Source organism: Macrobrachium rosenbergii, chromosome 15, assembly GCF_040412425.1.
Source record: "Macrobrachium rosenbergii isolate ZJJX-2024 chromosome 15, ASM4041242v1, whole genome shotgun sequence".
NCBI classification, from domain to species: Eukaryota; Metazoa; Arthropoda; class Malacostraca; order Decapoda; family Palaemonidae; genus Macrobrachium; species Macrobrachium rosenbergii.
In genome coordinates, this window is record NC_089755.1 from 46832621 (window position 1) to 46860120 (window position 27500).

General features: G+C 36.8%; 1 protein-coding gene across 21 annotated transcripts in view; it reads right to left on the reverse strand.

Moving 5' to 3' along the window:
* Positions 1 to 27500, reverse strand: part of cher (filamin-A) — a 292709-nt gene that overhangs the window by 187723 nt on the left and 77486 nt on the right. Inside the window, exon 1 of one of the 21 annotated variants that reach the window (XM_067117606.1) lies at positions 6934 to 6973. The exons of the other annotated variants lie outside the window; for them this stretch is intronic. Coding sequence (XP_066973707.1) covers positions 6934 to 6958 — 25 coding nt within the window. The 5' untranslated portion in view covers positions 6959 to 6973. Of the gene's footprint in view, positions 1 to 6933; positions 6974 to 27500 lie in introns of those variants that run through there. 21 annotated transcript variants of the gene reach the window in all.

Here is a 27500-nt window from a genome sequence, read left to right on the forward strand (position 1 = left end):
TTTCAAAATGGCATGCAGTGTATAGTCTTTCAAAATGGCATGCAGTGTACAGTCTTTCAAAATAGCATGCTATGTATAGTTTTCCAAAAATGTCATGCAATGCGTAGTTTTTCAAATGGCATGCTATGTATCTTTCAAAATGGCATGCAATGTATAGTCTCTCAAAATGGCATGCACTGTATAATCTTTCAAAATGGCATGAAATGCAATCATTCAAAATGGCATGAAATGCAAAGTCATTCAAAATGGCATGAAATGCAAAGTCATTCAAAATGGCAACACTGTATAGTCTTTTAAAAGGGCATGCAATGTGTAGCATTTCAAATGGCAGGAATATGTAGTTTTTAAAAATGGCATGCAATGCACAGTCTTTCAAAATTGCATACAATGTACAGTCTTCCAAAATGGCATGCAATGTGTAGTTTCTCAAAATGGCATGCTATGTACAGTCTTTCAAAACAGCATTCAATGTACAGTCTTTCAAAATTGCATGCAATGTACAGTCTTCCAAAATGGCACGCAATGTGTAGTTTCTCAAAATGGCATGCTATGTACAGTCTTTCAAAACTGCATGCAACGTACAGTCTTTCTAAACTGCATGCAATATATGGTCTTCCAAAATGGCATGCTATGTAAAGTCTTTCAAAATGGCATGCTGTATAGTTTTTCGAAATGGCATGCAATGTGTGGCTCCTCAAATGGCATGCAATTTATAGTCTTTCAAAATGGCATGCAATGTATAGTTTTTCAAAAAGGAATGCAATATACAATCTTTCAAAATAGCATGTAGTTTTTGCAAATGGCATACAATGTATAGTCTTCCAAATGGCATACAATGTACAGTCTTTCAAAATGGCATGATATGTATAGTCTTTCAAAATGGCATGCAATGTGTAGTTATTCAAATGGCATGCTATGTATCCTCCAAAATGGAATGCTATGTAAAGTCTTTCAAACGGGCATGCAATGTATAGACTTCCAAAATGGCATGCAGTCTATACTTTCAAATAGCATGCAATGTGTAGTTTTTCAAAATATCATAAAAATGTATGCTTTCAAAATGCTTTGTAACGTGTAGTTTTCAAAATGAGTTTAATGTATAGCCTTTCAAAAGGGCATGCAATGTGTTTTTTTCAAAATGGCCTGCTATGTGTAGTTAATCAAAGGGGCATGCAGTGGTGTAGTCTTTCGAAATGGCATGCAAGGTATAGTCTTCCAAAATGGCATGCTATGTATAGTTTTTCATAAGGCCATGCTATGTAGAGTCTTCCAAAATGGCATGCTATGTATAATTTTTCAACAGGGCATGCCATGTTTAGTTTTTCAAAAGGGCATGCCATGTATAGTTTTTAAAGAGGGCATGACATGTATAGTTTTAAAAAGGGGATGCCATGTATAGTTTTTAAAAAGGGCATGCAGTGGTACAGTCTTTCAAAATGGCATGCTATGTATAGTTTTTCAAAAGGGCATGCAGTGGTACAGGCTTTCAAAATGACATGCTATGTATAGTTTTTCAAAAAGGCATGCTATGTATATTTTTAAAAATGGCATGCTATGTATAGTCTTCCAAAATGTCATGCTATGCTTAGTCTTTCAAAATGGCATGCAATGTATAATCTTTCAAAATGGCATGCAATGTGTATTTTTCAAAATGGCATGCAATGTGTATTTTTCAAAATGGCATGCAATATGTAGTTTTTCAAAAGGGCATGAAATGTGTAGTCTTTCAAAATGGCATGTTATGTCAAGTCTTTCAAAATGGCATGTTATGTATAGTTTTTCAAAATGGCAGGCAATATGTAGTTTTTCAAAATGCCATGCAATGTATAGTCTTTCAAAAAATGGCATGCAATGTATAGTCTTTCTAAATGGCATGGTATGTGTAGTTCTTCAAAAGGGCATGCAATGTATAATTTTACAAAATTGCATGGCAAGTATATTATTTTAAAATGGCATCCATTGTGTAGTCTTTCAAAAGGGCATGCAATTTATAGTCCTTAAAAAATGGTAAGCAATGTATAGTCTTTCAAAACGGCATGCAATATATAGTCTTTCATAGAGGCCTGCTAAGTGTTGTTTTCAAAATAGAATGCCATGTCTTGTCTTTCAAAATGGTATGCTATGTGTTTTTCAAAAGGGCATGCAGTGATGTAGTCTTTCAAAAGGGCATGTTTTGTGCCTAGGCATTTCAAAAGTGTATGCTATGTGCACAGCTTTTTCAAAGGGGCATGCTCTGTTGTGTATGTCTTTCAAAGGCTAAGCAGTGTGTATAGATCTTTCAAAAGAGTATGACCTATGTACACACTTTCAAAAGCGCATGTTGTGTGCAAAATCCTTCACTAAAGCATTCTTTGTTTGCATGTTCTAAAAAAATCCTGCTGTCTAATAATCAAAAAGGCATGCTGTGTTTCCAAATCTTTCAAAAAGGATATGTTGTTAGTGCAAGTCTCTTTAAAGGACATTTAAAATTCTTTCACAAAAGCATGCTGTGGGAACAACTCTTTCAAAAGGGTATACTGTGAGTACTATTCTTTCAGAAGGGCATTCTGTGGGTACAACTCTTTCAAAGGGGGTATTCTGTGAGTACTATTCTTTGAGAAGGGTATGCTGTGGGTACAACTCTTTCAAAAGGGTATGCTGTGAGTACTATAGTCTTTGAGAAGGGCATGCTGTGTCTATTATGCTTTCAAAAGATCATGCTGTGAATAAATGTCTGTTTTTCATGAAGGCATGCCGTTTTGATAGCCACAGACTGTGTAACACTTTCAAAACGACATACTGTGTGTACACTTTTCCCTTTTCCCAGTCCACATGCTATGTAGTCTTTCAAAGCAAACATGCAGTGTGCCCTGTCTTTCAAATGAGTATGCTGCGCATACATTCTTTCAAAGTTCATGTTATATGCAGTGTTGTTTTAAGAGAAAAAATGCTCAGTACAGAAGATAGAGCGACATGCGGAGGTTCTCTCTCTCTCTTCTCTCTCTCTCTCTCTCTCTCTCTCTCTCTCTCTCTCCTTCTGTTATTTATTGTACTGTGTACGCATTGTGCGACTCACGATCACGTCATCTCTCAATTTCATTCAAACAACTTTGTTTTTAAAATGCCTCGTGTACACAAACACAAACTCAATTTCCTTCAAATAAAAAAAGGCCTCTTGTGTACAAACACACAAGAGTCTTGTGAGAACAAAATAATTATTTATTTCACGTAAGCAACAGCCCGTCACTTCAGGCAACATTGCCACGTCCTCATTAGCATTTGCCAAATGTGGCAACCTTTTTCCCCTTCTGGCACTCTCCCCTCTTCCGTCAGGTGGAGTGATACAACCATTCCCGGTTTTAGTCATAACTCTGATGTATATATATATATATATATATATATATATATATGTGTGTGTGTGTGTATGTATATATATGTATATATATATATATATAGAGAGTATATATATATATATATATATATATATATATATATATAGAGAGAGAGAGAGAGAGAGAGAGAGAGAGAGAGAGAGAGAGAGAGAGAGAGAGAGAGAGAGAGAGAGAGAGAACTGATTAAGACATTAAGACACGAGTGTCTAATGATATCTAGGTGATTTGGGCTAGCAACTTTCCAGCTATAGAAACTTACAATACATATACTCGTATATACTCATAGTGGGACCTATGAGGTCATTCAGCGCTGAAGGGGAAACTTAAGAGTTAAAAGGTTTTAAATGTGTCACAGGAGGAAAACTTCGCAGTTACACTACTATGGAAGAATGATAATATGAATGGAGGTACTGTAAAACGAATTGAAGGGGTAGCAGCTAGGGGCCTAAGGAACGCTGCAAAGAACCTTAAGCAATACCTACAGTGCACCGCGTGAAACGCACTAACGGCACTAACACCCCCTACGGAGCCTGATCCTTGTTGCACACTTCAGCACGCGTGTAACTTTATACCGGTAAATACGCTTGTGTTTGGACCACTCGCTACTTTCTTTCAACACTTCACGGCGAATCTAAGAAGCAATTAGCCACTTTGGTTTTCACGAGCTCTGGGTAGCATTTTCGAGCAGCTGGCGGAGTTTAAGGGAGAAAATCAAGAACAGGTTTTCGAAAGGTTGGCACAGAGCAGTTCTTGAGCTTTTTCTGAAGTTAAACGTCTTGAAAGAGGAGCAAGATTAACGATGCACTACACGGGCCGTTTTCACTGACCTGTACTAAGAGGGGTAACTTGGAAAAACTTAAATCTCCAGCTTTTAACTCTTGTATTTTCAAAAGTTGATTTCAATGCTGACAAATACGGTAAATTTCACAATTACATAGTGTTTAATTCTGTGAGAACTTTGATATTTTCTTGAGAAATTTGAATGTTTTAATAGGTTCTGATATTGTTTATCTAACCCGTCTAAGTGAAGATGGTGTAAATAATCCAATAACTCCGAAATAAACAAAAACACTAGACTGAGTAAGCCTTTCCACGTATAAAGTAAATCTCAACATTTTAATTTAAAAGGGCAGAGATGACAGGTTACAAATTTTACTTTCTCCCACCTTCTCAATATATAAATAGGGAGTAAACACTTAAATAAATATGTACTAAACCTGTACCGTATGTTGTTAGGAAACGAAAGTATTGTACTCAACATACCCAGACAACCTAGTGACTTATTTATAAAATTTCTCTTCTTTCTTCTTCTTTCCTTCCCTCCCTCCTCCCTTTCTTCTTTCTCTCTCTCTCTCACATACACAAACACACACACACACAAACACACACCTCCCAAACTGTTGATGACAAGATTCTTTGTTCCGATTTTGGTCCCAACCACACTTTGTCTTATACCCATTCTCACATTAAAATTCCGACCGCCTCCGGACATACAGCAACACAGCTGTCCTTAACAGCAGAACCCCGGCAAGACAGCAGTTAATATTAAATCTCCAAAGCAAAGCAGAAGACACCCGAGGACAAAACTCGTCCAGAAAGTGTCTTAGAAGTTCTTAATGAGAAGCAAGAAGAAGAAAAGTTTCGTCTTTCGAGGATATGACGGAGCGGGAGAAAGTACTTGGCACTTGACGTAATTCTTTGGACTTTACCGCATAACTTTAGCACATATCCACGTGTACTTCAAACACACACACACACATACACAAAGACATACACATACACAGACATACACATACACACGCGCACGCACATAAACAGACAGGCGGGTGCTTTACTCAATTTATTCTTAATTCTCTGTGACTGTTCTACCAACGAGAGAGAGAGAGAGAGAGAGAGAGAGAGAGAGAGAGAGAGAGAGAGAGAGAGAGAGAGAGAGAGAGAGAGAAAATTACTAGTGTATTTTCTTTCTTTTTCTCTACCCTGGCTGTGACTAATAACAGACGAATTACAGCCAGCAAAAAATTCACTGCTTCGGTCAACAGAGGCTTTATTGGAAAACAATTACATCCCACTTATTTACCGTTAACTTTTCTTTACAAATACATCTCAAAAATAACGCTTACCGTTAATTTTTCTTTACAAATACATCTCAAAAATAACGCTCTCCACTGCGGGAAGAAATAAAAAACTCGCTCGATGAAAGCTTCGGTAAAAATGTCGCGTGGAAAAACCTTCGTGGGAATTCTCTCTAATAATTAATTTCACCTTTGCGAAGTTTCTCGTTGCTAAACGCTGCCAAATCTTGCTGGTTTTTAACGCAGGTTAATGGCCTTTATGCTCTGCTCCTAGTGAAAGCGAGTTTGCCTCTGCAGAAATGAGAAAAACACCTTCAACGGGGTCGTTGAAATGTGGCGTACTCTGATCAAAAGAGTCAGTCGAGAAACATAGGACAAATCTTCTCATTTAAAATATAAAAAAAGCTCTTCTCACTTAAAATACGAAAAAGTTATTAACATTTTTAGTACATTAACGAAGACATATCAGTAACAAGTGACTAAACTTTATTATAAAACAAACATCAATAAGCAGGCAGTTTTGTAAACATGGAAAATACGATCATACGTGCTACACGGGAGAGGTATCCCCAGGGCATCAAACCATCCCTCCAACCTCTCTCTCTCTCTCTCTCTCTCTATTTGCGTGCACGTGTATTTTCATGAAGACCAAACAGCTCAAACATCTTTATCATGTATGCAAATGAACTATGCCTGCCAACACCACACACTTTCAAAATAAGGCGGGAGGAGGGGGGAGGGGGTGAGGAAATACCAATACCAGTAAAAGCTTTTGTTGCTTCCTTTGACGAACCTTCCCATAATCTTAATAGAACTGTCGGTCACTTCCTGAGAGAAGAATTTCAAATGGAAAGGAAATAAAAAGATGAAGCTAGAGAGAAGGAACTTTTCCATCCTTGGTGGTACGTTCTGGGGACGGCCTCCAAAATCTCTCTTACCTTTGTCCACGTCATTTGTCATTTCCTGGCGTTATGTTTTTTGGCAGGTTTCTCTAATAATAATAATAATAATAATAATAATAATAATAATAATAATAATAATAATAATAATCAATAGCAGGAGAATAATAATAAATTATTATTATTATTATTATTACTGTATTTGCTTCTCACGACAATGACAGCTTACTACTGCACATTAATAATAATAATAATAATAATAATAATAATAATAATAATTTATTATTATTATTATTATTATTACTATTATTCTTATATTTACTTCTAACGACAATGACAGCTTACTACTGAACACATATAATAGTAATAATAATAATAATAATAATAATAATAATAATAATTCACTATTATTATTATTATATTTGTAGTAGTAGCAGTAGTAAGCTATCATTACCGTTATAAACAAATCCAACAAAAACTTCCGTAAGCATTAAATATTCACCTACATATCCCCATCAATCAAAATCCCTTGAAACAATGACCTATAACTTTTCTACAATACTCACGAGTCCCTTTCAGTCAACTCACTTCTCCGCTGTCTTTCCAGGAACATCTACCTCACTCAAGTCGCCAGACTTACCTGCAACGAAAACAAGAGACAAAGATTAAGAAGATGTGGAAAAGAGTCAACGACACAGGATAAGATAAAAGAAGATAAAACTCAAGTGGATACGAAGTATAGCCCTCGAGACTAAGCACGACGTGACGTCACTTGAGTAACTTACTGAATGGTATTTAAATTCTTGTGTGATGTTTCCCAGTGACGTGAGAAAGGTATATCATGAAAATATCTATGGGCTATAAGCCAATAATCATCATATGAGTAAAAAATATAATATAATAATAGACAAAAATATAAAACCTTGATCAACTTGAATTATTTTTAGAACAGTTCACTATTAAAAGCTCTGTTAAGTTAGACAAGGAGCTTTGAACTTCACATTTCTTAGGAATATTTCAATATCACTGATTAAAGTGTCAAAAAATTTCAAGGTACACAAACGTTACGCCGTGAATTACGAAATAATTATAAATACAAGAAAAAAGTCTGTTTTCGCACTGAAATTGTTACAGTCAATATTTATCAAAAATAATACTTAAGCATCGCCAAGGAAAGTATATAAAAATACTCTGACTAAAGCTGTAGTTTTGATGAAAATACCATCCGCCATTTTACACAACATCAGCAATAGTCCGGATTAAACAATATTCTCACGATACCTAAGAAACGGTGACACACATACATACAAACACATACACAAAGGGAGAGGAGAGAGAGAGAGAGAGAGAGAGAGAGAACACAGGTAATATGCATTGATAACCAGAATAATCAAATAGGAAAGAGAAAGTTATACAAAGGTCATGGGACAAAAGCAAGACGTGAATGTCACAAGGCAGGATTCTGCACATGCGAGTTACGAGCTTATCATCAGAGAGAGAGAGAGAGAGAGAGAGAGAGAGAGAGAGAGAGAGAGAGAGGTTCACCCTGACAGAGTTAAAGATTATCATCTGATTGAAGGCATCCCGTTTTATAATTATGATATAATCGTAAAATCTTGAGAGAGAGAGAGAGAGAGAGAGAGAGAGAGAGAGAGAGAGAGAGAGAGAGAGAGAGGGTAACACCCGAGAGTGTTGAAAATTACCTGATAGAGGTCATCCCATTTTATAATTATGAAAATATGATCGCAAACATCTTGTTCTTGGAGAGAGAGAGAGAGAGAGAGAGAGAGAGAGAGAGAGAGAGAGAGAGAGAGAGAGAGAGAGAGAGAGAGAGGCGAAAAACGGTGAAAGCTTTGTTACACCTGAGCTCCGTTATGAGAACCATCCTCACCACAATACACAGCAAAAATGGCACCCATGAAAACCCAAAGAGTATTCCAAATTTTTGGCTTAAAAAAGAAGAGCTGGCTTTTACTTGCTCAAGACCTTAAAGAGACACCTGAAGAGCTTACAAGTGGCTCCCTTCCGTGTTGCAAGTTGCAGTAAGTGCTGGCTATAATCAAGCTCGTTATTCCCTGCTTAAGAAACTGACTGGAGTGAAGCGTGAAGCAACAACCGCGTCGTTCACACGCAGGCTTTATTTGCGTATTATTAATAATAATAACTATTATCATTATTATTCTTACCATTAAACAATGCATCAGTTGTGTGCACGCACCAACACACCAAGTTAAAATATTATACAGTGGAAAATAAAATGTTTGCTACATCTAATGTATTTTAGCTACAATATCCCAACCCAGCCTGTAATTCTGAATTTGGAAAAATAACAGAAGATTGAAGCAGCAAGCCAATATAAATATATTTAGAGTGATACCAAACGTCACATCATCGAAGTTTAAACACTTGAAGTTGCCAGGACGATTAAAAGCTTGCTTCTTTTTCACATAACCTGCAGTTATGTGAAGCAAAAGCTATTCACTTGTTGAGGAAGCTTTCGCACAACGGAACACCCTTTTGTTGGGGAGAGAAAACTCTGATGCAATCCCAATTAAGTAACTAATACCCTTCAAGTAGCAGAGCTTAGCACTGCATAGCTTTATAGGCAACAGACAACTATTAAGTGAACTCCCCGACGGACAGTTTGACACTAAGACTAAGACTAGCCGTCACTATTTAGTTCGTCTCTCCCATTCATGGGTAATTCCCTAAACATGTCAGTATTACTAGAAGGCCTTTCAAGTTTCTTAGCCAAAAATGGTCTTGGGGATCACATTCATTTCGTGAAGGCTCATCAGCCCATTTCTAAAAATGTTTCTAAGAATGTCCATTATGTATTTGAAAATGTCCTAAAATTGTGCTGTCTACCTTTTTGAATTTTAAATGCTTGTAATTTACATTTGTCTGGTATATAGGATGCCGTACCTGCTAAAACTTCAAAGTTATTTTTGGCCGGGTTTTCAAATCGAGCGTTTCTGATATGTACATAGATTTCAAGAGCTGATCCTTCAATAAACCTCTTAAAGTCTAAAGTTCTCTCGAGAAGTAAAATGCCAAGAAACAAAGACACGGATTCTGTCGGATAAAATACTTCAGTGTATTCAAAGGGCAAAAGTAAGAGCTCCGGCAAGCGCAAGCGCACACGCACACACACACACACACACACAAGTACATACACACACACACACACACAGACTCCACCTCGTTCGTTGCCGTCGTGACCTCGCGGGTCAAATGCATAAACAGCAAAATGTTCTGGTGAAAATGCACACCGGCGAGGATTAGTTTACAAGCGAAATGCATCCAATCACCACCTTCCGACGGCAAATGATAAGAATTAGAAGGGGCTCGACTACAGCCCTTAGAGAACTCGGCTGCGTCAGCGCGCCTGAAGATCGTGAGGGAAGCGCGCCAAATACCAACCGCCAAACAAATCCGCAGACGCGAAAACCATAGAAATTATATTAATCAGCGCCTCAGTCCTGAGCAAACAAAGTAATGGCTTCAAGTAAGGCTGGCAAGACAAAAGGCATCGGGGCGGTGCTCTCTTGCAAGAGGTAACAGGGTGGTGTTCAGAGCACCCGAAGGACTCTGGAGGAGATTCTGATAAGATGGAGTTGCGAAATAAATAATTGGAAGTAGTGAAAGAAGGTTACAGAGTTCTCTCTCTCTCTCTCTCTTCTTCTTCTTTTCTCTCTCTCTCTCTTCAGACATACACACACACAAACTATATATATATATATATATATATATATATATATATATATATATATATATATATATATATATATATATATATATATATATACATGTTTGTGTGTGTGCATTTAAACAAGGCGCAGGGGACAAATGCCCTTATCAAGCTAAAATCGAATGGAAACCAGGAGAAAAAGAAAGAAGGATAAAGTGAAGCGTTGGCTAACTTCTTAAATAACGAACATTTCCTCGATCAAAGAAAACTGAGGCAGGGAAAAAGTTCCAAAGACTGGCACAATAAAAGAAAATTCTTGTACTATCAATATGAGCATACGTTCGTATGGAACAAGCAAAGGTACTCTAATTTACCAAAAACTACCAACACTTCATTTCTTTCCAACATAATTGATATTAATCCAAGAAAGGATGGTTTAATATTACAGTAATAATTACTTATTATACAGTGCCACTTATCTTTAAAACTGTCAAAAACGTAACCCTTGTGGTGCCTAAGGCTATCAACAATTCAGAAGCCCTCACAGTTATCTACAGAAACCTCAGTGTTACGCCCATTAACACTCATTACTTTTTTTTTTTTGATGGGTGCCACCTCACCTCACATACCGCCTAAGTTTGGAGAATGTTTTGGTTGCCTCGCATACTCCAAAAATTCCTCCTCACTCCCAAACTTTCCAATTTATCTACTCGTACATAGACAAATCGTTAAGTAAAAGAAAGAGAGAGAGAGAGAGAGAGAGAGAGAGAGAGAGAGAGAGAGAGAGAGAGAGAGAGAGAGAGAGAGAGAGCATTTTGATGTTTCTTAGAGAATGTTTCCATATTATTGCTGAGAGAGGAAAGATTTAATCCTACAGAATGGAGAGAGAGAGAGAGAGAGAGAGAGAGAGAGAGAGAGAGAGAGAGAGAGAGAGAAATCTAAATTCTCACTTGTAACACAATATAAAAGTCTATAAAGATATTCTATAGGTTTGAGAGAGAGAGAGAGAGAGAGAGAGAGAGAGAGAGAGAGAGAGAGAGAGAGAGAGCGCATTTTGATGTTCCTTAGAGAATGTTTCCACAGTCTTGTTGAGAGAGAGAGAGAGAGAGAGAGAGAGAGAGAGAGAGAGAGAGAGAGAGAGAGAATCAATGCACATGAAAGGAAGCAACAAGAATTGGTAGCCAACAAAAACGTCAAAGAAGCAGCACATTATGTGAAACTCAGCGGAACAAAAGACGTGAATAGAGCAAGCAAGGAAGGTCTAGAGAATTTCACAAGGAAAGAATCTGCCCATGGGAATTATGTGGTAATCATCGACAGAGAGAGAGAGAGAGAGAGAGAGAGAGAGAGAGAGAGAGAGAGAGAGAGAGAGAGAGAGAGAGTTTTCCCGTCGCCATGCACAGGCAACTCCAGAATTAAGATGCATTCCCAAGCAACAAAGTAATTCCTTGATCACAGATGTAACAGTACTCCGAATTCACACGACTTACGATTAATATAAACATTTGATTGACAGCAATAACCATTTGCTAAATTATAATAACTGGAGCTGATTATGATGAAAACACTAATAAGACCGTTCTCAACCTCAGGCCACCAGCCGAATAATGACCCTACTTGCTTAATTCTATCACGTCGTTCGGTCTTTAACTTATTAGCGGTAATTACAACCACAGTCACGCACGAACATACATTGTTTCCTAATGGGAGGTAAGCCCAGGTCCCCCTTAAAACCCGGAACGCGGCACGACGGAGAGGGAAAATTTTGTTGGGGTGGCGTCTCCTGGGTTGCAAAGGTCTTGGGAGGAAAAGTCTGGAATTGTACTTTTGATCAAGATTTACTAAAAGCTCGCTGTCTGTCCGAATGCATTTTTTCTGTCCGGACTCAGATCTTAAAAACTACTGGGGCTAGGGGGCTGCAAACTGGTATGTTGATCATCCACTCTCCAATCGTCAAACATACCAAATTGCAGCCCTCTAGCCTCAGTAGTTTTTATTTTATTCAAGGTCAAAGTTAGCCATAATCGTGCATCTGGCAACGATGTAGGCCAGGCCACCACCGGCCGGTGGTTAAAGTTTCATGGGCCGCGGCTCATACAGCATTATACCGAGACACCGAAAGATAGAGATATTTTCGGTGGCCTTGATTATACGATGTACAGAAAACTCGATTGCGCCGAAGAAAGTTCGGCGCATTTTTTATTTGTTGGGATCTGAGACTGCCCATCTATACGCTCACATAAAAAAAAAAAAAATGAGATGTTGGGGGACAGAGCTGAAGAAAAGATTCCGACTGCTCATTAAATGGTACAAAAAACTGCAAAGATGTACAATAAACATAAAAAAAGGACTACACATTTAGCCAAGATCAAAGAACTAAACGGTCCATCTGTCCTTGACCAACATCTCTAACAGTGGTCGTCGCCTGTTGCAAAGGTTGCAGAATGCTTCGAAAGTATGGGGACACGTTCTTCGTCAATTACTGACATTTAATAAAGATTTTAGCGTGCTTTATTTATTTCTTCTACTGCTGTTTATGTAATAATATAACGTACCGATTTCAGTAATTCTTTCTGCATATTACTGTACTTGCCTTTGTTCTTATTTCGCTTTTTCAAATCTAATCAGCCTATTTTTTTTAATACTTGCTTAGCGAGTCAACGGTTACAAAAATGTGACCTAAAGAATATTAATAAAAATGGCGTAAGCTGTCAAAGTGGGCACCGCTCCAGGGTGGTGCAGGGCTCAGCTCAAGTTTGCTACGTCCGTGAATAGCTTTCTGGTTACCATCCGCTCAGCTCTAAGACGGTGCCCGAGTCTGCTGGGGGCAAGAAAATTTCGTGGGGCTAGCAACCTCACCCCTAAGATAACTGAGACAATGAGGAATACAGAATGGAATACAGAGTTTAGGCCAAAGGCCAAGCACTGGGGCCTATGAGGTCATTCAGCGCTGGAAAGGAAATTTAGAGTTGGTAGGTTTGAAAGGTGTAACAGGAGGGAAACCTCGCAGTTGCGCTATGAAATAATTGTTAGGAAGTTGAACAGCAATATGGAAGAAATATGAATGGAGGTACAGTAGAAGGAATGACAGGGGTTGCAGCTAGGGGTCGAAGGGACGCTGCAAAGAACCTTCAATAATGTTTTGGCTAGATCATTCAAGTCCCGAGGAACGTAAAGAGGCCACTTTGACTGACACCAAACGTCAAATAAATTTATGTTGAGACACCTGTATACTGACTGAGCTGATACCTATTCGGTTTGCAAATCAAAAACATGCTATAATACGATAAAAAAAAAACTGTTTCCGCAATACGTCTTTTTTTTTCCTAATTTACAATCCTCGCATTTTCCCAATTAATTCTGATGGTCAGTCTAGTGAAGCCCTTCAACCAAAGTGTCTATTCAGATATCAAACTCCCTATTTCTCAAGCTAAATGAACCATATTTTCCAGAAGTGAAGTAATTTTATAAATTTTAAACTAAAATAGAAAACATACTGTAACTATGTACCTCATGAAGCGATGGATCGTTACTTGGGACTGATCACCTGTCAAAATATAAGTATGAAAGGCGACGCATACAGCATCTCTCCCCACCCTCTTCAACTGCATGCATATACAATGCTTAGTTTAGCTGGAGTGATATTCATTACAAAATCACCCTTTCATAATCAACAGAGAAAAATCAAATAGTATATATTATTGTTATTATTATTATCATTGATAAAAAAATATCAAATATAGCAACCTTAAAAGACCATTAGCCTAACAAGGAAGTAACATGGAAGCTTTCACACGATAAGTTTAAACTGAAAAGACAAAAAGGTAATACAACTGATCAGCGAATTCATATTTACAAACCCTGACAAGCATCAACACAAGCCAAAGAAACTAAAACCACTGCGCATGACGCTTTCAAAAAGAACCAAGCGACGTCGTACTAGAGCGAAGACAAAAGAAGTCCGAGGAATTACAGAGAACATTGCACACGACTAAAAAAAATCAAGATGCGACTAGGACTACTACTGGCCATTCGGTCACTTGAAAACAGTGGTCCTCAACCGGTTTGTCAAGCTGCACTAAGAAAGCTGGTGGTGGCGAAAGAACACCACAAGAAGGGAAGAAGGAATAAGTGAAAAAACGAAATTCGTTGCCACATGTTCAAGGATGAGCAGAAGAGGTGTATCGGCGGTTGGAGAAGGACGACTGAAGGAGCTCGACAAGAAGAGAGAAAGAGAGAGAGAGAGAGAGAGAAAGAGGTCGCACCCTTGAACCCGGCTAGACACAACCTCCTGATAAGTAAGGCAGTAAAAGTCTACAACCTCCTCACCGCATTCATGGCGGATAGGAACAATTACCATGGGGAAAGAGAGAGAGGTTCAGCTTTAGCCATCAAAACTGCTTAAACTGACATTAACCTCTAAAACGCGGCATTCCTACTTCCTAGAATACGATAAATGTGATGTTATACAAAAATACGGACAATTTGAAACTATGGCCAACGTAGACCAACAAACTTGAAAACCTGTATCTTTGTGTATAGTAAAACTGTATGAATGTGAAAAAAATGGCAACAAAAACGTTACCTATACTCAAAGAATAGGAATAAACATCGAAGTGTAACAAAAATGACGCAGAGCGAACTTCTCAAAATGCAGAGCGGCTCACAGGAAACCAACATTTCAAATGATTACTACATCGTTAAAACGCTGCGTGGACAAATAAACGCCACATCATGCAAAAGAAGAATAAATCATAGTCAGGAAACACAGTTTTATTCACGCCAAGTTAAGGTCGAATTAACATTAAAAGACTCGTGAACAAAAGAACACCTGTATTATACTCTCGAGCGCATGAAGCGCATATTTGATGAGTCCGAACCGCCATCTCATACAGGAATATATAAGAGCCGATGGTTCGGTTGGTTATGTAGAGTGACCAGGCGTTACAAAGAAAATGGTCATCGCCGCCAGATAAATAAAAGTTCTTTAAAAAATTGACAGAGAATCTGAGCAGTAACGACTCTGCTCCGTACAAAAATAATACAAGAAACATCAAAAACCTACATGACATTAACGGCGTTAACCAAAATATTCTTTTCTACACTGTTCAAATTCGACGTTTCTGCACATCACAAGAAGATAGTGCGTTAACTAAGAATGATACGATAAAAACGCTGCGCGAAAAAAGACCTTGGCACCAAAGCTAAAGTCATGGTGGGATCGTGCATTCCTCCAGACTCGGAACAAAAACCAGTACGGCTAGCTGTCAACTCACTATGGGGTCGCGGGCACCCTTTACCGTGCCGGGCTCATTGTAAGAAACTGGAGATCCAATGCCCTCATTGCTAATGGCTGACTGTATGCAGATTCTGCAATAATTGCAACAACAAAAAGAACTTGAGTGAATGCAGCGTTCAAGGGGATCAAAATCAACCCGCAATGAACTACAACAGACGCTGATATCAAAACAATCACTGGCCGAGATTTGGCGCGCTTTCAGTCGGCGAGAATTCTGATACCAACAGACTCATCTAATTCATTTTTATTTCTTTGACGAATAGCACAATTCGTCTTTCATCTTTCTTTATTCTTTTATTACCGAAGAATTTGCTCAAAATCACAGTAGTCAACCTTTCATCTAAAACATTTAGGGAGACTAACGGCTGGAAAACAGCGACATCAGGCAACTTGCTTCGCCTAACTGTTAAAAGATCGTTGATCTAACCGCTCAAGTTGCAGCGGCAGTTTTTTGCATCCATCAGGTCAAATGCTTAGGATGCATATATGGACTTTACTACATTGTTAGTAAGCGGAAACTTTAATACATAAACAAATTTTACATTCAACACGTAAGCAACTGACTTCTCAAATGAGACTAGTGTTTTTAACGTACATTTCCATTTGCTGTATGCAAATGACTAACAAGATTATATTTGTTATGTACATAAATGTTCCCTATCAATTTCATTTTACCCCGTTACTCTTACTAAAAGGAAGCATAAAAAAAAGAGCCGAGAAAACGTTTCATAGTAGACTGTTTTCCCACTCGCAAGAATACAAGTTCATGAACGCACCCATGATGACTTTGAATCCGTGAATGGAATATATTATTCAAGATCTTAGACCCTTGGGAATCTCATAAGTCTTGTCACTATATTTACATATCACAGACTACGTAAACAATTCTACTGTAAACCTACAAGTTATATTTAAATTCTGATAACGAGAACGAAAACACCAGACGCAACGTGTCCAGAGAGCCTGCCTCTCTCTCTCTCTCTCTCTCTCCACTAATCAGCATAATCTCACTGACGATTGAGATAAAGCAAAAAGCATTTGCAACGATGTAGACTAAAAAGTTTTTTGTTCGCCAACTTTATTTATTTCATTCAAACAACTACCGTTCGCGCGTCCTACCCTTTTTTCCCCTCAGGTCAAATAATAATTCCACTTCATCTGAGGTCAACATAATCCCTCGTCCTCCTAAAGCCCTCTTCTGCGACATCACACGAGTAAGTTGAAAGTTTCATATTTATTCTTACAATTATATGAAGTAAAACAAGTTTTTTTTTCCCTTCCGTACATGGAGAATGAACTGACAAAATTTTCCAAATCTTGTTCATCTATAAATTTCAGGAGAGAAAGTGGGCACAAATGACATTTAAAAGAATCTCTCCTTTTAAGTACATACAAAACCAGAAGGCATTACTTAGATTACAATATATATTTTTCTGTAGGAGAACTTGTCAAAACATCTGACCTGACTATATGATCTAAAGAGATACACTCTAATGACCTTTTACACCAATATTTGCAGTGTGAGGTAAAGACTTGGCACCTGTAATGATATTTACCTTGAAAAGCAATAACCTTCGGAAATACATTTCTCAGGTACCTGTGGTGACATCAAGCTATAACATTAGAAAATCGGTTTCTCACAGGTACCTGCAGTGATTTCAAGTGATAAAATTCAAAAATAAGTTTCTCACAGGTACCTGTAGTGGCATCAAGCAATAACAATAAAAAATCAGTATCTCCAGGTACCCGTAGTGATATGAAGTGCTAACATTCAAAAGCAAAATTTCTCACAGGTATCTGCAGTGATATCAAGTATTAACATTTAAAAACAAGTTTCTCACAGGTACCTGCAGTGGTAACAAGCAATAACAATAAAAAATCATTATCTCACAGGCACCTGCAGTGATATCAAGTATTAACATTCAAAAACAAGTTTCTCACAGGTACCTGTAGTGATATGAAGTAATAACAATAAAAAATCAGTAACTCATAGGTTACCCGCAGTGATATCAAACGCAAACAAAACGCACAGTCCAGCGCTGGCGGCAAGTGACGCAGTGGTCTGGGCGTTTATCCCGAACCAGTACAGTAAAGTACCTGGACTTGTGTACTGTGCGGATGGGCGGTATCCCCCAATTTTTAATATCCATCAGCACTTGTTCCCGAGGGAGGAGAAAGGGACGGGTGTCGATTGCCTCCTCTCGTTAGTAGATGCCAATGGCTGATAAGCCGGAATGCGGTTGGGAGGGACGTGGCTTAATAACAGCCCGTGGGTGGGGGGGATAACAGGCCAAAGAATGCGACAAATCCACAATACGGCAGTAATGCAGACATTATTTTGGTAAGGCCAAGGTAAATAAAGGATTCTTCTCTTTACCTTGGGTAAGACATGGAAAATTTTGTAACGTCTGGAGAGGGAAAACTGAGAAAAATATTCCGTTATATAATAGTTAGTTATGTAACCGCAACGGTAAACATGAAAAATTGTGACATAGCAGAGGCAAAAATTAAATGAATTAAGCATGGAAAACTCCGTTATCTAACAGCTCTAGGAAAATAAACAAAGGACAGTTAATTTGAAAAGTGTTGAAAACAGCAGGCAAGTAAATAGTGAAGCATAACAAATTTTATGTAACAAAAATGATAAGCTAAAGGAAATGACATTAAGGCTGACAAAAACAAAATACGGAATAAAGCAAAGGGAAACAAAGAAAAATAAGAAAACATGATAGACTAATTAATATTTATCCTAAAAAGAAGATATCAACATACGAAATAAATAAAAATGTCTGGGCAGTTTAGTGGTCTTCCTTAATAGCCAGTAAGAATACAAAATCTTCATATACTAAATACAAAGATGATTTATACAGTTTTAAGAACAAAAAATATGACACATGAATAAAACTGACTCACCAATGGAAATGCAACATTGGTTTCTTCGCCCACAACCAAAATCCTGATAATCTTACATCATTATTCACTGGGCTCTACATTTATGAAAATTATGTGTCATACACACACACACACACTATATATATATATATATATATATATATATATATATATATATATATATATATATATATAATATATACATTATATATACATACACTAGTTCAACTGCCTTGCTTTTTTTCTCCACATACGGTATTTTATTCTGTGCAAAGAAAGTAATAAATAATGATGATGATAATCTTACACCATCATTCACTGAGCTCTGACATTTATGAAAATTATGTGTCACACACACATACATACATATATACATCATAAACATATATATATATATATATATATATATATATATATATATATATATATATATATATATATATATATATATATATATATATATATATATATATATATATATATATATATATATATACACTAATTCAACCGCTTAAATTTTTTCCACATATGGGTATTCTATTCTGTGCAAAGAAAATAATAAATAATGATGATAATAATGATCTTGATAACAAAGGTTTATCACTATGCTACTGTAGCTATCTTCCACTGAAAATTCAAATAAACCGAAGTGGGATAACTTATTATATAAGTGTCGATCAAGATACATTTACTTTATCCAGCTTCCTAAAGATTAACTTCATGTTAAACATTTCGAAATGTTTATAAAAAATCAATTCAACGTCAAAATGAAAGTTATGAGGAAATTGGGGTAGACCCACCTGCCCTTATAACCTCATTAATGCACGTCATGACTTCAGCTCTCTGAAAGCACCAGACTGAATTCTGTAATGCAGATCGGTGTAATGCACCTGGCATTCCTGCATAAATTATTCTTCAAGTCGTGTACAGTGCACATACACAAATTCACAAACACAAGCTTTTACGCTACATATAATGGAAGGGTATAAAAAGTTTAGACCAAAGGCCAAGCGCTGGGACCTATGAGGTCATTCAGCGCTGAAAGGAAAATTATAATTCAAAAAGTTTTGAAGAGGTAACAGGAGGAAAACTTCGCAGTTGCGCTATGAAACAGACCTTAGGAGGAGATGGAAGGAGGAGACCATGAACGGGGGTATAGTAAAAGGAATGAAAGGGGTTTTAGCTAGGGGCTAACAGGGAAGCTGCGAAGAACCTTAAGTAAGTGATGCCTACAGTGCAACGAATGAGGTGCACTTACGTCACTAGCCCCCTACGGAGACTGAATATATATTTTTTGAGTCTGATTTTCTCAGAAAGCACGAAAGAGGGCCGAATTTTAAGCTCGTTTGAACGCATGGTAACCAAAACGATAAGTCACAGCCACGAGCATCCAAAATACACGAAAAATACCCAAAAATAAATGCGAACAGATGTCATCAAATAACCTTCCTTGGCCGTCACTGAAGGGGAACTGTAATTTGCACAGGTGAGGGGGAATGTTTACCAAAATGGATTCTAAAAATAGATCATCGACCCGGCTCAAACCGATTAATTTACATCGCAAAAGGCCCGGATGATGATGATGATGATGAGATGGTGATGATCATGATGAGATGATCATGATGATGCAATCATCCACGCTTAAACCACCTACAAATCGCAAAAGACCCAGATAATGATATGATTATAATGATGATGCAATCATCCACGCTTAAGCCAATTAGTACGAATCGCAAAAGACCCGGATAATGATGAGATGATGATGATGATGACTACGATGACTCACATCTGCCTCCAACATACTTCAGCTACGAAACAGCCACAATATTTGCACAGTTACGTCAACCCCCCGAATGAGAAACACTACTCTCTGTTTCTCGTAATGGGACTCTGCTTTCAGTACCAGCATTTTAAGACTGCCAGATGATTGTGACTTTTACCACTTCACAGAAGACGTAAAAAACTATTTCAAAATGGTATCTAGTTTACAAATAATCTAAAAAAACACTATTTCAAAATGGTATTAGTTCACAACTAATTCAAGTAAAAGACTTAAAAAAAAACTTTCAAAATGGTATTAGTTCACAACTAATGTAATTCAAGCATAAACTTATCTCGTCATTTCAGTAAGCTTCAAAAACTTCGGAACAATATAACATGAAAAACTATTTAAAATGATATTAGTTTATTAGTTCACGAAGAGACTAATTCTAGTATAAGACGTATTTTGTTTTTACAACAAGTTTCACCAACTTAGGAACAAATAACAAATTATCATTGCAAGAGAACTAACGTAGCTGTAGTTTTCTAGGGAAACATTTTCTTTCTTTGAAGACATAATTACACAACACCAACAAAATGGTAAGATTAACATCAATCAATCAGACTAAATAAAAAATATTGAAAGTTCTATAAAACATGTCATAGGCCCGTCAACATTCCAAAACTAAAAAGTGTTAGTAGTAAGTACATTCTCACCAACAACGTATTTCCCTTCACAAACCCATGGAAAACGAACCCCATTCGCAATATTACAATATAAAACGTAAATAAAATAAAATAAAAAAATTCTGAAGCGGAATAATATGCAGATTGCACATTCACCTCGCTAAGGCTTGGCGCCCAATTCTAAATATAGACGGCTCTGTAAACTTACATTTTTCTGTCAACATGACTATAATTCCTTCTGCCAGTCAGAAAATATTTGGATATTTTGCTTTTTATTGAAAAAAAGGAAAGGAATCTGCGACACAAGAATGTGTGAGCTCGTAATTCATGTTTAACCCCTGAAAGAGAAAGTAAAGTAAAAATGGAAATGATGATGGTAAGAGTTAAAAATAATACTTCAGAAGGCGTCTTCACAGATTATATTTCAAGATTTTTAACAGAGGTAAAAATAATACTTTAGAAGGAGTCTTCACGGGTTACATTTCAAGATTTTTTTACAGAGTTAAAAATAATACTTTAGAGGGAGACTTCACGGATTATATTACAAGATTTTTACTCTTCCCAAACGAATGTTTTTGTTAATTGTCTTCATTTTCGAGAACAGGAGAATCGCATATCCACAGAATTATACTCATACAAAGCACGAAAAAGCAGTCACCTACGAAGTGTTCAAACAGAAAAATACTGTAATATACCAAAATACACTGTGAAGTGTAAGGTCAAGTCCTTTCCGTAAAAACTCAAACTTTTTTCTTTACTTTTCCCAGCAAAACAAAAATGAAATTAATCCAAAATGTTCGTGATGCCTGGTCGCATATATTTTCACGTCTCTCCAACATTACGTCTCTTGTGAAATACAACTATGCCTCCAAAATCGCACACACACACATACGAATGCATGTCTGGCAAGCCTTTCGTGTATCAAAGAACTGGTGCACACAAACCAATATGATAACTATATGTCAAAATTGGTAAGCTGATGAGTATACCATGAACTCCCTGTCATATAAAAATAGATGAGAAAATGTATAGTTTCTTTCTACCAGAACACTGTGCAAGAATTACCCATCGTGTAAAAGACATTAAGCATATATATATATATATATATATATATATATATATATATATATATATATATATATATATATATATATATATATATATATATATATATATATATATATATATATATATATATATATATACACATTACAGATATTATTTAAAGAAAATAAAGATTAAACGTATATACACATTATAGATATTATGCAAAGAAAATAGGGACATTAAGCGTGTGTGTGTATATATATATATATATATATATATATATATATATATATATATATATATATATATATATATATATATATATATACATTATAGATACACTGTAAAGAAAATAGAAACATTCTTACATATACATTATAAATATACTGTACAGAAAAATAAGGCCTTAAGCGTATATATAAAATATAGAGATACTGTACAAAAAGAAATGAGGCATTGAGCTTATACATTAAAGGTATAGTTTACGGAAAACTGAAACATTAAGCGTATATATAATACACACTCTAGATATACTGTACAGAAAATAGAGACAAGAAGCATACATATACATTATAAATACATTGTACAGAAAATAAAAGCACAAATTCTTGCGCAGTTTCCCTTGCTTGCAAGAAGCAATGCACAGAGAGAAGACGTACGTTGCATAGCTGGTGGCTGTCTGGAGAAACCTTGATCTACTGCAAGAGTACTGCAACCTGAGAAGGCCTCCTAACCTAACCAGTAGGGAGGTTTACCCACTCTTCCTTCCCCCTCCAGACCCCGAGATCGACCCCACGGAACCCTTAAAACCCAGTGTGTCAACCTCAACCCTCATGCAAGGTAAGCACGCTGGGTGCAAAATACAGGTAAAGCGGGTTGAACTTGTTACGCCTTTACTACTTCGTTCCATTAATAAGTTTCTTCGGACTTTGGACCTCTCCGTTAAGACAGACTTAGGACGAAAGCTTCATTTCTCTAATTAGTTTCTTCGGACTTTGGACTTCTCCGTTAAGACAGACTTAGGACGAAAGCTTCGTTTCTCTAATTAGTTTCTTCGGACTTTGGACTTCTCCTGGAGGACGGAATTAGGACGAAAGCTTAATTTCCTTAATAAGTTTCTTCGGACTTTGGACTTCTGTAGGACGGACTTAGGACGAAAGCTTCATTTCCCTAATAAGTTTCTTCGGACTTTGGACTTCTCCTGCAGGACGGAATTAGGACGAAAGCTTAATTTCCTTAATAAGTTTCTTCGGATTTTGGACTTCTGTAGGACGGACTGAGGACGAAAGCTTAATTTAGCTAATAAGTTTCTTCGGACTTTGGAATTCTCCTTTAAGCTTTACTTAGGACGAAAGCTTAAATTTCCTTAATAAGTTTCTTTGGACAATAAATACAGAGTGCTCTAACAAACTAACCAAACTGATACATACAAACGAAAACAAACCAAACTGAACAAATTTTAGACAAGTGAAATTAACTCAAGACAGTAAAAACCAATGGAAATAAGGAATGGCATATTTCAAGATTGGAAAACACTGATAATATGGTTTCCAACAGACGTTAGGCAGCTGAGAGAGAGAGAGAGAGAGAGAGAGAGAGAGAGAGATAAATTCTCACTTGTAACACAATATAAAAGTCTATCAAGATACTCTATAGGTTTGAGAGAGAGAGAGAGAGAGAGAGAGAGAGAGAGAGAGAGAGATAAATTTAAATTCTCACTTGTAACACAATGCAAAAGTCTAGTATATAGATATTCTATAGGTCTGAGAGAGAGAGAGAGAGAGAGAGAGAGAGAGAGAAACTTTAATTCTCACTTGTTACACAATATGTCTATAACGATATTCTATAGTCATAAGTGTGTATGTGACAGAGAGAGAGAGAGAGATAGAGAGAGCGATAAATCTAAATTCTCACTTGTAACAATATAATTCTATAACGATATTCTATAGTGATACGTGTGTAGAGAGAGAGAGAGAGAGAGAGAGAGAGAGAGAGAGAGAGAGAGAGAGAGAGGAAAAGGCGTTGGCCTGTTCCCCGCCGTGCATCAAGGAAAAGTTGTTTTCCGACGATTTATGGTGGGCCTAGAACCGGCGGCTGCCGTTCTGGAAGTGCCAAGAGAGAATTGAGTTAACAAAGGAACATCGGTAATAAATCCCCGGGTCGAATCGATATTCAATTTCCTTCTTTGGAGCCAATGCTTACGGAATCACCTTATAAATTCTCCCGTAGGGGGTAATTTGCATATGGGAGGTCACCCTATCAGGGACGGTCTTAGCCCCCACCTCTTTTTCTCTTCCGTGATTCGTCGTCTGTCGTGCAGGTGATGACAGGTATCTAATTTAATCTTCTGAATAATAATAATAATAATAATAATAATAATAATAATAATAATAATAATAATAATAATTAATCTTCTGAATAATAATAATAATTAATCTTCTGAATAATAATAATAATAATTAATCTTCTGAACAATAATAACAATAATAATAATTAATCTTCTCAATAATAATAATAATAACAATATAATAATAATAATTATGTTCTAAAGGGTTGACTGAAGATGAACCCAGAGAAAGGTTCGAAAGCTTTTATAAAATTCTACTCGAAACTTTAACAATTATATTATTGTGGACCCTTTAGAGCACTTATGGACTCCCGTGGTAGGGAGTTTTTCTCCCAATAATAATAATAATAATAATAATAATAATAATAATAATAATAATAATAATAATAATAATGTGAGGCGTTGAAGGTGATAGCTGTATCAAGCGGCATTCAGTTTGTGTAGCTTTTTCTCTATTTTTCTGACAATTAAGAGGGTCTACTACATAATAATAATAATAATAATAATAATAATAATAATAATAATAATAATAATAATAATAATAATAATAATAATAAGCCTTATGTCTTCAATGAATATTAAAAAGGGAAACAAAATATTTTTAACTACAGCGTGTGTGACTATCAACCTGTAACTGTTATTATTATTATTATTATTATTTAGGCAGGTAATGCCTACGATTAATGACGAATTTCAGTGAAACAGTGTACAGGAGTTACGGATAATAAAAAGAAGATGTGATTAAACTTTGAAACGGTTCCGAGCGCTGATGCAGATCCAGGATCTCTCTCTCTCTCTCTCTCTCTCTCTCTCTCTCTCTCTCTCTCTCTCTCTCTCTCTCTCTCTCTCATTTTTTTGTGGTTTCAAATTCTTATTCTTTTGTATGACACACTGACTTATACAACCAATTAACGAATTTATAGTTAGCGTCCTCCATGTAAACTCAGTTCATATCATAACTCACAATTCATAACTCATAACTTTACATTAAAGGAAATAAAAAAAAATGTCTAATAAACAAGCGTTCAAGATAACAAAATAAAATGGTCATTTATACACAGTAAATCCATACATGCACCTAGGCTTATGTAAATGTATGCAAATACATTTTGTCAGCGTTATCTCTCTCTCTCTCTCTCTCTCTCTCTCTCTCTCTCTCTCTCTCTCTCTCTCTCTCTCTCTTTCTATATATATAATTTATTTATATAAATATATATGATATTTATATAATATATATATATAGATTTAAATATATATATTATATAAATATATAATATAAATACATATGTATACTCTCTCTCTATATATATACATATATAATATACATACATGTGTATATACTTAGATAATATTTATATAAACATAAAAGTGTTACCTAAATATGCAAGTCAAAATGGCCAATCTCGGAAAGGAGGCAAGTGTTGAGAGAATATCTGCATGAGAAGCTTTCTCTAATAAAGGCACCTTCGACACCCCAGGGCTCTCTAGCTCCGGGACGTCACCACAGGTGCGTCAGGGGACATCACATCTACTACTGTGATGGCCGCGGCGGTCTCTCAAGGGCTCTTTAGGCCTATGGAAGCCTCTGCTACTAGGAGGCGGCATACCGAAATGGTGGTCAAATTAGACCTAATGTCCACTCTGCAGTCAAAATGGATTTTAATGCACGCACGCATACACGCGCGCATGCGCGCTCACACACACAAACAAACGTGCATGCATACAAACAATATATATATATACACATATTTATACACATATATATGTGTGTAAATAATTCATACCATACCATGTACACAGAGTGTAGATAAAGGAAGTATGTAAAAAATTTCGCAATGAATACAGTGTAAACAGAGTAAACTGCCATAGTAAAGAGAGAGAGAGAGAGAGAGAGAGAGAGAGAGAGAGAGAGAGAATCTGCAAGTTGGAGGGTAATAGACAAGTAATTTCCTTTGAACATAAAACTTCATATATATATATATATATATATATATATATATATATATATATATATATATATATATATATATATATATAAGTAATTACAGTTCAAAATCACTCTTAACTAGAACCCACATTTCACAACAGCAGGAATTAAGACTTAGTATAATATTTCTTACCTTAGCTGAACATAGCAGACTTTTTGCATATTATATTCCGACTTACCTGAAAAGAGAAAAAAATTATAAATTAATATTTTTACTACATTTTTGCACTGAATTTGGGTAAGAATATCACTGTATTCATGTACATTTAACCTTCTTACTACATAATTCCTCGTCAACAACCGTTTTTTTTTCCTCGTCAAAAGAAAACCGCACCAAAAATGTTTACAAAATTTGTACCCCAACACAAATTAGTACCAAAACGAATTTATGAAGTTATTCGTGTTCACCAGAAAATCCTTTCGGCTCGTCATCCGATTCTCTTTCTCTTTTAATCTGATCCTTTCTGAGAGGGAGTGGAATCAGAATTTGTTTTCCTTCCATTATCTTGATCACTCATTCGTTTAATGGCCGCCAAGTCTCTTCTAATCCCCCCCGGAAAAGAGAAAATAATCCCGCAGCGTGTCTTTTTAACTAATGTCCACCCACACTCTTCGAGAGCTTCCTCCATGTCGTCATGTTTCAGAGTGACTGGTATGGGAGGTGGTGGTTTCAGAATGACAGGTGCGGGTGGATGTTTCAGGAAGTTTGGAATGAAATGGTTTAAAAAGCTTGGTGCAGGTGGTTTCAGACTGAATGGTATTGAGGGAGAAGGCTTCACAAAGTTTGGTATGGAAGATTTTAGAAAGCTTGGTACAGGAGGTTTCAGAGTGACTGGTATGGAAGAAGGATGCTTCAGAAAGTTTGGTATGAAAGGGTTAATTCGCTTTCTCCTGGCCACAGTTCCCTGGTCTTACCATGAGCAAGGCCCCCCCCCCCTAGACCAATGCGTCTTCTCTTGGCCAATGTTCCCTTCCCCAGGCACTATTCCCTTGGTCATCCTTCCCCTCGGGGGGCACTACCCCTCGCCCCCTACCAATCCGGGGAGACTCGGCCAGCAGGTCGCAGGTGGTAATCGTAGGACCAACATCTGATTCGGCTCTAAGGACGAGGTGGGGTAACGCTGCCTACCGTCAGACATTAATATTAAAACAGCGGTTGGGCTTCTTCATTTATTCCTGTTTCTCCTCCTGAGGTTTACATCTCCTTACGAGAGAGAGAGAGAGAGAGAGAGAGAGAGAGAGAGAGAGAGAGAGAGAGAGAGAGAGAGAGAGAATAATAAACCAGTCATCACAATTTCCTATTCTGTCTGTCTGTCTGTCTGTCTGTCTCTCTCTCTCTCTCTCTCTCTCACACACACACACACACACACACACACACACACACGGGAGGAGAGAGAGAGAGAGAGAGAGGGGGGGGAGCACTAGGATAAATCAGCCATACACT